This window comes from Acartia tonsa, chromosome 11 (genome assembly GCF_053477335.1).
Source record: "Acartia tonsa isolate MP-2025a chromosome 11, ASM5347733v1, whole genome shotgun sequence".
Lineage (NCBI taxonomy): Eukaryota > Metazoa > Arthropoda > Copepoda > Calanoida > Acartiidae > Acartia > Acartia tonsa.
The window spans coordinates 44469831-44481943 of NC_137270.1; the positions used below are offsets into that span (position 1 = coordinate 44469831).

The 12113-nt window shown below is 32.2% G+C and overlaps 1 protein-coding gene across 1 annotated transcript in view; it reads right to left on the bottom strand.

The window, feature by feature from the left end:
• Nucleotides 1-482: 482 nt before the first annotated feature.
• Nucleotides 483-12113, bottom strand: part of LOC145331304 (neural cell adhesion molecule 2-like) — a 70858-nt gene continuing 59227 nt past the window's right edge. The window contains exons 21-26 of the mRNA XM_080175922.1: nt 9850-9955; nt 7881-7993; nt 7127-7360; nt 2791-2885; nt 1580-1706; nt 483-1357 (exon numbers count right to left, since the gene is read on the bottom strand). Of these exons, the coding sequence (XP_080032048.1) occupies nt 1071-1357; nt 1580-1706; nt 2791-2885; nt 7127-7360; nt 7881-7993; nt 9850-9955 (962 nt within the window). The 3' untranslated portion in view covers nt 483-1070. The remainder of the gene's footprint in view (nt 1358-1579; nt 1707-2790; nt 2886-7126; nt 7361-7880; nt 7994-9849; nt 9956-12113) is intronic.

Consider the following 12113-nt stretch of genomic DNA (forward strand, 5'->3'; position numbering starts at 1 on the left):
CTTACTATTTTTTTTTTAGATAAATAATCTTTTTACCACTTTTTTTCAGATAAAAAGTAACAAACATTGAAGTTAAAACACAACAATGTTACTTTTTTGTTTTAAAAATGTAAAACAAAATAATAAATCTTGCATAAACTAAAGGAAAAAATCTAGCTAAAAAATTGTAAAAATATGTAAAAATGCTCTCAAGTCTTTAGTTTTCTACTTTTTTTCTGTAAAAATAATAATAGAATATAAATCAATAATTACATTCTTCTTTCTTAAATTCTTAGACATAAAAAAGATATAAAGTGTCAGGTAAAGTCAATAAAAAAAACTAAGAACAATTAAAAAAATATGTTTTTAAAAGAAACTATTAATACTATCCTCATAAAAAAATCAATTTTAAAGAGGTAAAAAGATTATTTATAAAAAAAAATTTACTTTTTCACATTAAAAATTATAAAAAAAAAGACATTTAAGTACTAATTATTATAAAACAAAATAAGTCGAATATAAAGTTTTTTATACAGATTATGGATAATATTATTATAATTTGCGCAATTATTAATCCCCTATTTGTATATAAAACCTTGATTCTATAATTTAGATTCATTGCTTTGATAAAATGGTGATTCCTAAAATCAATGTTATACCTCAGAATTACAGCATGTTAGCAGGCTACTATGATAGTAAATAAACTGTGATTGTATTGTATCAGATTGTTAAAGGAATCACCAGCAACTATTATTTTCAGAAAACTGTAATTGATATTTTATTGATGTCTTTTCACTGTCTTTATTTTGCACTTTTAACATTTGCACTTCTTAAAGTCTTTTCTTTTTTTAACATGTTTTAAACTCATTATGAGTCAGTTTTGTGAACATGAATTGACTCCAGATTTTATACAGTGTTCATACAACAAAAGGAAAAACTCGAAAAAGGCAAATTTTTGGGGGTCTGCATATAATTAAAGAACGTATTGATAAAAGTTGTGTTTCGTACATTTTCATAACAAATAAAATCACTGCATTCCTTTCTTTGCCTTTTCATGTGCACCGTATTTAATCACTGTCTGATTCGGAAGCTTACAGAATGCTTTCTTGATGTAGATGCAGAGCCTTCCTTCCCCAATTCATTTCATCCTCCCCTGGATTAACAGTAATATTAGGTTTTTCCCCAAACATTCCCCTTCCCCCACTCATGCTACCAACCAACGAGTGTGGGTCAGCTGATACTGAGTTTTCTCGCCAGAAACTCTGTTGTCTGAACAGCTGACTGACCCCACTGCTGGCGGTGGTTAGCAGAGATGATGAGGACGACATTGATAAGTCATTTGGATGGTGTGGCGCCTGTGCAGCATGCCATGTTCCAGCCTGATCAGATAAATACTTAAAATCAGACAAACTCTTTTTACTGTGCTCAAACCAAATGTTAATACAAAGTTTCAAGAGACTAAACTGTGTTAAAACTAAAAAACTCTTTGATTTAATTGCCTTTGTCAAAATCTTAAATATGCATGGTAATTATTATATTACTCCCGCTCTTACTCTATTAGAACATAGCAAAATTAGGTATGTTTAAATAAGTATTCTTTCCTGATGCATCGTAGAAGTATTATCACAAGGATTGTTTGTGGGTGCACTACCACTGATATGTGAGGTGTTGTTGTTTCCACCCCTACCAACTCCAGGTGTGTTGTTGTTGTAGCCTGTTTGTGGCAACCTATATATTAGGAGACTCATTTAATTACTGAAATGTAGAGATACAAGATACAAGTACAGAGTATAAATTTCTTTTAGAGTTTAACCCTTACAGCTCGGGCCCCAATTCCCACCTTAATAGATTGGGGGGGGGGCTCCAAGAGCCCCCCCCTCTATCTCGGCTCCTGTTACAGATAAAGACGTAAAAATTTTTTCTGGTGGTTCATGTGTATTTTTAGAGAAAATTACTTTTTCTAGTCATAGCAGCCAGGCCGCTCCTTAGCCGCTTTTTAGCGGCCAGCCGCTAAATTTTAAAACAGCTGTAGAGCGGCCAATTTTGCAGCTAGGATGACCAAATTTTAGGACGAACTTTTATTTTTCATAACAAAAAAATTACTTTTTCTGATCATTGCCAAAAAACGGCAAATAACGGAAACCGCCATTTTCGGCGGTTACGGCGGTAAAACGGCGGTTGGCGGCACCGATTGATATTTTTATCTGTTTGATGTTGCTCAAGGATTTACCAAATAATTTATAGGACTCTAGCTGTAATAGAAGCCACGATATTCATGATACATGTCTGTAGTAAAAGCCGGACAAAAATCGGTCATAAAGTCGGTCAGGGAGCGGTCAAATGGTCATAACACATTTTTTCTCAGAAGGTCATTGATATCTAAGTATTCACCAAAAAATTTTTAGGCTTCTCCTTATACACAAAAGTCATAATGTAAAAATTAAGATTTTTTTAGAATTTTTTTCTAATTTTGGTGCTACCCAACCGACTTTGACCAGACACCACGACCGACACAGACCAGATATCCTAATAGAATCAACTCTTGCCGACGTATAATTACTAAACTTAAAAAGTCATGAAGTCACAGCACTCCATCTTACCTACAAAAAAATGAGATTGAAAAAACTAGAGGGGGGGGCTCTTGGAGCCCCCCCCCCCCCAATCTGTAAGGGTTAACAGACATGCTGATACATAGGCAGATATACAAAGATGAGATTTCTAGAGATGTGCGGTTTAAAAGGGTATGTAAACAAAAAAGTATTACAGAATTGTTTTATGGCCTGTAAAATTTCTATTAAATGATTCTCCATTCCTAGAATAAGATGAGGTGGATTCAGTTGTTGCACAGGACTCTGCGGATCCTCGGGTCAAACTGTTGGTATAGCCATAGTCATCTGGATGATTACCTGGAAAACAAAGACAAACTAAGTGCATTGCCCAAAACTAAAACACACAAAAAATGGATTTAAAAGTTTGATTTTGGTGGAATAAACAAGATATTAACATTCTCATGTAAGCTTTTTACTTATTATTTAATTGCATACTATCAAAAATTACTCATGTTTAATCTAGAGAGCTGCTCTATTAATACCTTTTTCTAGATGCTTTGGCCATATGACAAATTTTCTTCATAAATAAAATGTTGAATTGGTTATACTGGATTTGAAAGTAACCTTGCCTCTGGTAAATTCCTGGTAAATGAATTGAGCAGTAAGCAACTCAAGTTTAAATATCTGTCCTACATAAACCAAGCCTAGTATTGTACCTCCTTTCCATACAAGCAGATGCTGTGAGTATTGGTGCAAAAAATGGGGACAAATTTTAAATTGATTTGATGGGGCTGATTATTTACGTCACAAGTGAGGGGAAAGAAAAGGGAAGGAGGAAAGAAAACCCCTAGAAAAGAGATGGGGGTATGACGTCACACGCCAAAACAATTTGAAATTTGTCCCCATTTTTTGCACCAATACTCACAGCATCATACAAGCAATTACTTGTTTTGTTCTTTAAGCATCAAAAATGCTATAATTTGTAAATTAATATTAAAGTTTTTCTTCTTTTATAGAGAATAAAATTTTCAGTGTTGATACTAATAAGACAAATAAATTTTCCTCTAACAAATATAAAAAAAAACAAAAGCTAACAAAGCCTACAAAGACATGATGCATTACAAAATGACATCTAAATCAAAGAAAAAGTTTTTAGGAAATTGTTAATACAGTTAATTAGAGAATATTTATATGATAACATATAGTGGATCCAAAACACTCCAAATTATATTTGTAAAGTATTTCACTGTGGGTCCAAAAAATAAATATTTGTAGTTGTGTACACTGTACAGTAGGCTCAAAATTAAAAATCCTAGAAATTACTCTGGTTCACTTTACATGTTTACATAGCACAAAAACTGTGCAACCATTTCATCAAAAATTTACTGCAGGATAAAGGTGTATGTTGTAAAACTGTATGTCTGTTTATCTATTAGTCATTCTGGCCATCTATTAGAGAAATATGGCAGTGGATAAAATGTTTAAGCTCTACTTTTTGGGAAACTTTATTATAAGTAAGGGGTCATTAGACTGTAAATATACTTGTACCTCAATTTAAAAAAAAATTAAATCAAACAAATGGATCAATTTATCATATAATGTCCTATCTCTCAAAATCCATGGTAAAACGCATTCATGTTAACTGTTGCACATTAATAAGTATGCATTTTTGGAGATAAACCTAATCGGATTCTTGACCATTTTCCATGTCATCTCATCTCCCCCCATATCCCTGCAAATTGAAAACACACAAACAATTTCTCATCTCTTAAAATCAATGTGTAAGTGCACTCATAAAAAAATTGTAGCACATTACTAAGATTGCATTTTTTGAGATAAACAATTTCTGATTCATGACCATATTCCATCTCATCTCCCTTAATATCCAAGCGGAAATGAGAACACACCCTACTCCTGGCACAAACTCTCTGTCAAACATTTTCCAATATTCATATTCCTGACAAAGTATCTACACTCAATATTACATGGGCGAGCATAAGGGGGGTGTGTAGGGGTACTCTGAGAGAGAGAGGGGACAATAGGCTGTTTATTACACTAGTCCCTAAAGTTTTCTTATTCGTTGACCTAACAACTTTGGGGACTTTTAATAAATTTTGATTGGTTGGTTTATTAAGTTGAGTGTCTAAAAACGTTTCAGCACTTATTGTTATATACAGAAGGGGTAATTTTGTTAATTAACATTTGGGATGTACTTAAATTTATCAGCCTTTACCTTATCTTTTTAGATACCTGAGGGGTACTCAACATCCCCTCTCTTACATCCATTCCAAAGAAAATAGGGGAGATAACTTGTTTTATCACACCTCCCAAAGCTTACCCTTATATTAATTTTGGAGTGTAAAATTTCAAGGGGGGAGGGTGGGAATGGATTGCAAGAACACTTCCTACCCCCCCCCCCCCCCCACTATTCTTACATTGAAGCGCTGGAAAGTGTCATGTGTGACGTCATAAACATAGGCCTAAAAAGGAGGTATGAGAGGAGAAGTGGAAAAGGAAACCCTCTATATAAAAAAGAGATGGACAATAGACATATTTTTATGACGTCACACATGAAGCTTTACAGCGCTTCCCCCACATGAAAAATCATGAGCCCGCCCTTACTCAATAAACAGGTTCTCTCTCAAATTTTATTGGAAAACCAGTTAACAACAAAATAACTCAAATTTTGTTGTTCTGCATTTTTATTAGGAGCGAAGCTTTTCAAGATTAATATTCGTCCATACGTCAATCCGTCCTTTGTGTGATATTTTAAATAACACTAATGTACCTCAAGTTTGATTACCATGTTCCTTTATTTGTTGGCCCAAAAACTTTGGGTACTTTGTTGAATTATGATTGGTTGGTTCCAAACTAGTAGTGTCCAAGATTTTCAATCAATATTTAATCTACGGAAGGGGTAAATTTTACTATCATCCTTGTGGATGAACATCAATTTATGAAATGATTCAAGTGACAATCAAAACAATTCTATAATCATTAATAGAAAGCTAGTTCATTTCTAAATGTTCAATGTTTTTAGTTATAAATTTTCACACCATATTCTTTTGAAATTAAAAAAACTCGTTATTACTATATTTTCATTCCTTTGACTGATTTACTATTTTTGGACATAATTGTCCTTGCTTTTTTCTAGTAATGAACATAATTGTAATTGTTTTTCTAGTAATGTGTTATATTATTAGAACACCATCCTATTATATAAAGTAGTAAGCGTTTTTTTTGTCTGTCCCAAAGGATCTCACTAACAGCTGAACTGATATTGTTTTCCTTTACAGTGAAGCTTCTGATAGGTCCTAGGAAGGTTTTACACTATTTTTGGGGAGAGTGTCTTCACTTCCTCCTACCTTAAGAGCCCATAGAGCTCTAGGGGCGTAGCCGCTAGTATGGATATAATAAGATAATTGCCGATAAATTAATGCATATCCCCAATGATAATATATAATTACAATTAAACGTTAAAACGTTATGACACTAAACTTAATAAGCCAACCCATCAAAATTCACTGAAGTCCCAAAAAATGTTAAGCCAACAGATAAGAAAACCATATAATAAAACTTTGGGGACTAGTGTAAAAAAACAGCCCATCTCAGCATAATTATCCTTGCTTTTTCAAGTAAATTGTTACATTATTAGAACACTCTAGTTTGGGTAAAGAGCAGTAGTAAAAATAGTGATAAAACAGCCATTATACCAGTGCACAAACATATTATATATCTATCTATCTATTTATCTTTTTATCTATCTATCTGTACATTATCAGGGAGTAAGGGAGGGGAAATGGATCGAATATTCAATTATTAAGTGTCTCAAACTTTGGGTACCAGCTTAAATTGTTCTTGAAGGATTTAGCAAGATTTTGGAGAATTTGGGTACTGGCGCGCATTTGCCGCTGATTTTGTTATGATAATAGCAGACAAAAATCAATCAAATAATTAACACAATATCTAGCAGATAAACATATTATCTATTTATCTTTAAACAGCCATTATACCAGTGCACAAACATATTATCTATTTATCTATCTTTTTTATATTATCTATCTGTATATTATATATCTTTCTATTTATAAAATACATTTTATATATTCCTATTTCTATTTTTCTTTATCTATCTATTTATGTATTTTTATCTAATTGTTTTCTCATATATCTATATATCTCATTCCTATATAAGTATTTAGTGTTGGATGTAATCGTCTTTGAATAGTTGTTTTACAGGAACTCAATGTTAGTTTGTAATAAAAGTTTTGGTCATTTCAGGTGCAATGTTTGATTATAAACAGTGTTAAAGGGATAGAGATATTAAAGATACGACAATGGCTGATAAATTGATGTACATTCCCAAAGATAATACACAAAATTACCCGTTCTTTAGACTACAATTAGTGATTTAAATGTTTGGACACTCAATTTAATGAACCAACCAATCAGAATTCATTAAAGTCCCCAAAGTAGAGACAACGTTATTAAAAAACTTTGGGGACTAGTGAAATAAACAGTCCAATGTTGCCCCTCTACCTGCTTTCATTACAGACTTTAAAGAGTTGTTGAGTAGCTAAAATAAAACCAAAGCTTACCTTTCATTTGTGCATTCATCATGGAATCATTCGGGTTCAGCTGCCTATAATCATCCATTATACCGCACTGTCCCGTCCCACCGCCCCTTCCACCACCTCCATTTTCTCCCCCAACCCCTCCTCCTACTCCCCCTAACAGCTCGCTCAGCTGACCGTTGGCGCCGTTCGGCGTGACCCCGTATGCCATGGATTTCGCGGATTTGTAGGTTGTCTCGTTTCCCGCATTTTCGTCCGCCTGTTTTATTTCTTTTTTGTTCTTACATTTCACTCCAGTAACTTCACAAATGCCCATGTTTTATTTTTGGCTGCTTAAAGTACAGTAAAGGATGTAGAATACGTGGATATAGTGAAAGTGGAAAATTTGTCGCTAATTTAGGTTATATGGACCTCATTTATTGGTCAGTTCGTTCATCCAAAAGGAGTGGAGGGGATGGGGCAAAAGTGGTGGATGGGGGGAATTGTCATTTTAGCTAGCTGAGAATATAACTTTATTAGAGTACATGAAAACCTGGTGCAACATTCAAGCAATAATATATGTACTATATATGTCAGTACATTTATAGAGTAAAACACTAGAGGGAGAAAGGGTTAAATAACCAATGGTGTTGCTTATATCAACACAGCCAAACAGCAGAAAATAATTTTGAAACAGACGAAAGGGGTCTTTGGAAAAGGAAGGGAGGTAGTTGTCTGTATATACATCTTTACTATAGATCTGTTGTCAGTTCACTGAGAAATATTATGTAAGAACAATCCTTTTTATTATAGGTTAGTTTATTCATATGTTGATCCGATGGGAAGTATTCATCTGTATCAGATTGGGGGAGGTTGGTGGAGAGGGCTCGGTGCTTCACTCTGTACTTTCTTCTAAATACATAGATAATTAATAGATAGAGATAAATAATCAAATCTAACGTTAGATGTATTAGTATGAATTAATGAATTTAATTAATAAAATAAAAGATTGGTTGAGATATTGGTAGATAAATTAAGATATTAAGTGATAGATAGATTGATAGATAGATTGATATATAGATTGATAGATAGATTGATATATAGATTGATAGATAGATTGATATATAGATTGATAGATAGATTGATATATAGATTGATAGATAGATTGATATATAGATTGATAGATAGATTGATAGATAGATTGATATATAGATTGATAGATAGATTGATATATAGATTGATAGATAAATTGATATATAGATTGATAGATAGATTGATAGATAGATTGATATATAGATTGATAGATAGATTGATAGATAGATTGATAGATAGATTGATAGATAGATTGATAGATAGATTGATATATAGATTGATAGATAGATTGATATATAGATTGATAGATAGATTGATATATAGATTGATAGAAAGATTGATATATAGATTGATAGATAGATCGATAGATAGATCGATAGATAGATCGATAGATAGATCGATAGATAGATCGATAGATAGATTGATAGACAGATTGATAGATAGATTGATAGATAGATTGATAGATTGATAGATAGATTGATAGATAGATAGATTGATAGATAGATTGATAGATAGATTGATAGATAGATTGATAGATAGATTGATAGATAGATTGATAGATAGATAGATTGATAGATAGATTGATAGATAGATTGATAGATAGATCAATAGATAGATCAATACATAGATCAATAGATAGACCAATAGATAGATCAACAGATAGATCAATAGATAGATCAATAGATAGATCTATAGATAGATCAATAAATAGATAGATCGATAGATAGATCAATAGATAGAATGATAGATAGATCAATAGATAAATTAATATATATATATATATATATATATTCCCATTACATAAGCCTGAACTGGATGTTAGCTTACCTAATAAATAGAATGATGACTATAGCTGCCAAAGCAAGAGTAACCATTTGATAATTAAATAGACCGATAGATGGATAAACCAATAGATGGATAAACCGATAGATAGATTGATAAATCGATAGATAGATCAATAAATAGATCAATAGATAGATCAATAGTTAGATCAATAGTTAGATCAATAGATAGTTCAATACATAGATCAATAGATAGATCAATAATTAGATCAATAGATAGATCAATAAATAAATCAATAGATTGATCAATAGATATATCAATAGATAGATCAATAGATAGATCAATAGTTAGATCAATAGTTAGATCAATAGATAGATCAATAAATAGATCAATAGGTAGATCAATAGATAAGTTAATGTATATATTTTCCCATTACATAAGCATGAACTGGATGTTAGCTTACATAATAAATAGCATAATGACTATAGCTGCAAAAGCAAGAGTACCATTTGATAGATCAATAGATAAATTGATAAATAGACCGATAGATGGATAAACCGATAGATACATTGATAGATAGGTAGATTGATAGATATATTGATAGATAGATTGATGGATAAATCGATAGATAGATCAATAGATAGATCAATAGATAAATCAATAGATAAATCAATAGATAGATCAATAGATAGACCAATAGATAGACCAATAGATAGATCAATAGATAGACCAATAGATAGATCAATAAATAGATCAATAGATAGATCAATAGATAGATCAATAGATAGATCGATAGATTTATAGATAGTTCGATAGATAGATTAATAATAGATCGATAGATAGATTGTCAAAGTTATATTTTCCCCTTACATAAGCATGGTATGTTAGTTTACCTTATAAATAGAATAATGACTATAGCTGCCAGGGCAAGGGTTACCAAGATACCAGCCAGGATACCAAGAAAGGGAGTGAATTCAACCACTACTGAGGATTCAGAATCTAGAAAGAAAGATAGATAGACATAGATAATTAGATAAATTTATTTATAATTACTTAGAAATTAAACCAGATTATCATGTACTCCAATAAAGTGATACTCGAAGCTGGCTAAAATAAAGATTCCCCATCAACCCTTTTTACCCCCTCCCCTGCCCTCCTACTAGATAAACCATCCAATCATGTTTTAATAAAAATACCCAACGTTTTAAAGGTAAGAATAATAATAATAATGAAACTTTAAATACCAATTAAATCCATGATTAAATTTAGTTTCAATGCCAGAAAAGTAGTAGAATGTTATGTACAAAAAAAAATATTGGAATTAATTAAAATAGTTATGCTGAAAGTAAACACATCATAAGAAGATTTCATTATAATTTTGTCTACACTGGTTATTCATATTTAATTAATATTCCATATCATCATTAAGCATATTAATTAGGGTTGGGGCGGATATCCGGTGTGGCCGGATATCCGGCTCTATAATTTTTTATACTTTACACCAAAAATCTCTGCTTTTTAAAATTTTAAATGGCTATAATTTTCTTATTATTGAAGCTAGAAGAACATTTTTTCTGAACAAGTTTAACTTTATGTATATTTATTTAAGATTTCTGAAAAAATTTTTTTTGCTACCTTAGTATCTGGTAATTTGGCCGGTTATCCGGCCGGATATCAGGTAATTTGGCCGGATAACCGGATATTTGCCGGATATCCGGCGTTAACCGGATATCCGGCCGGTTACCGGATATCCGGCGTTTGAAATCAGCCGGATATCCGGTATCCGGTATCCGGCCAAAAAAGTATCCGGCCCAACCCTAATATTAATCATATTAATTGTGAAAATTAATCTAATTGAAAATGTTAAAGAGAGAGGGGATAATGGGCTGTTTATTACACTAGTCCCTAAAGTTTTATATTATTGTTTTCTTATGTGTTAGCTGAACAACGTTGGGGACTTTGGTGAATTTTGATTAGGTGTTTCATTAAGTTGAGATTTCAAACGCTACAATCACTAATTTTAATGTACAGAAAGCGTAAATTTGTGTATCATCATTGGGGATGTACATTAATTTATCAATTGTCTCATTCCTTTAGATCGCTAAGATGAAGCCATTTTTTTAATTGGTGGATTTTGTTTTTATCATTTTAATGATATGAAATTAAAGGATTTTCGGCGGTTTCCCCAGGGAGTAAGGGAGGGGACAATGGGCAATTAATTCAATATAAGAGTTATCAATGAAAGGGCATGAAATCCAGTAGATTTCCATAGCGTCATGTAAAGTAAAATCACAACTTGTTTTTGATGAAATATATTGAGGTTTTTTGGTGTGATTTTTATATTAAAATATTATTGGACCCGGCCAGCTGCTAGCAAGAATATGACTGCCCCTTTTTATTCTGTTTATTTCCCTTGCCCCTTGCCCCCACCTCCCTTCTCCCTTCTCCCCGTCTGCTACATACATTCCAAACTAACACAACGAGTGTTTATTTCCCTTCCCCCCACTTCCCTTATCCCTTCTCCCCGTCTGCAATATTCAAAACATACATAACGAGTAGCGGCATTCTATGCGCAAGTCCCCAAACTCAGTCAGAAACTGCTAAATTCTTGCACATTCCCTTTAAGCCAGTCCCCAAAGTCTGAGACTCCTAAAAATTGAATATTCGATCCATTGTCCCCTCCCTTACTCCCTGGATTTCCCTCATTCGGGACAAAAACTTTATTTTGAACCTAGTAAAAGTGTCTGACGTATCTGATTATGACGTAAAAATAAAATTAGCCAATGAGAGGCCATTATAAATTTTACCATTGGTCAATTACAGTGTATACTGGCCTCTCATTGGCTATTTTTTTTACGCCATAATCAGAGTCAAACACTTTTACTAGGTTCTTTATTTAATACTTTATTTGGTTAGTTTAGGTTAAATAAGGTTTTAGGAAACCCTAAAGGGATAAGAACTCTTAAATTTAGATCAAACAACAGGTCAATGTTTTTTAACAACAAAGCAAGACTTTAAAAATAATACTCTTGTGATATATGCAGAAAGGAAAAATTTTTTACATTTTTTTTTATTTACTTCTCTATAAATATCAATATGAATTTCATTCTTGCGATTAATGCTTCCAAAAATTTTCTGAAAAAAATAACCTCAACAA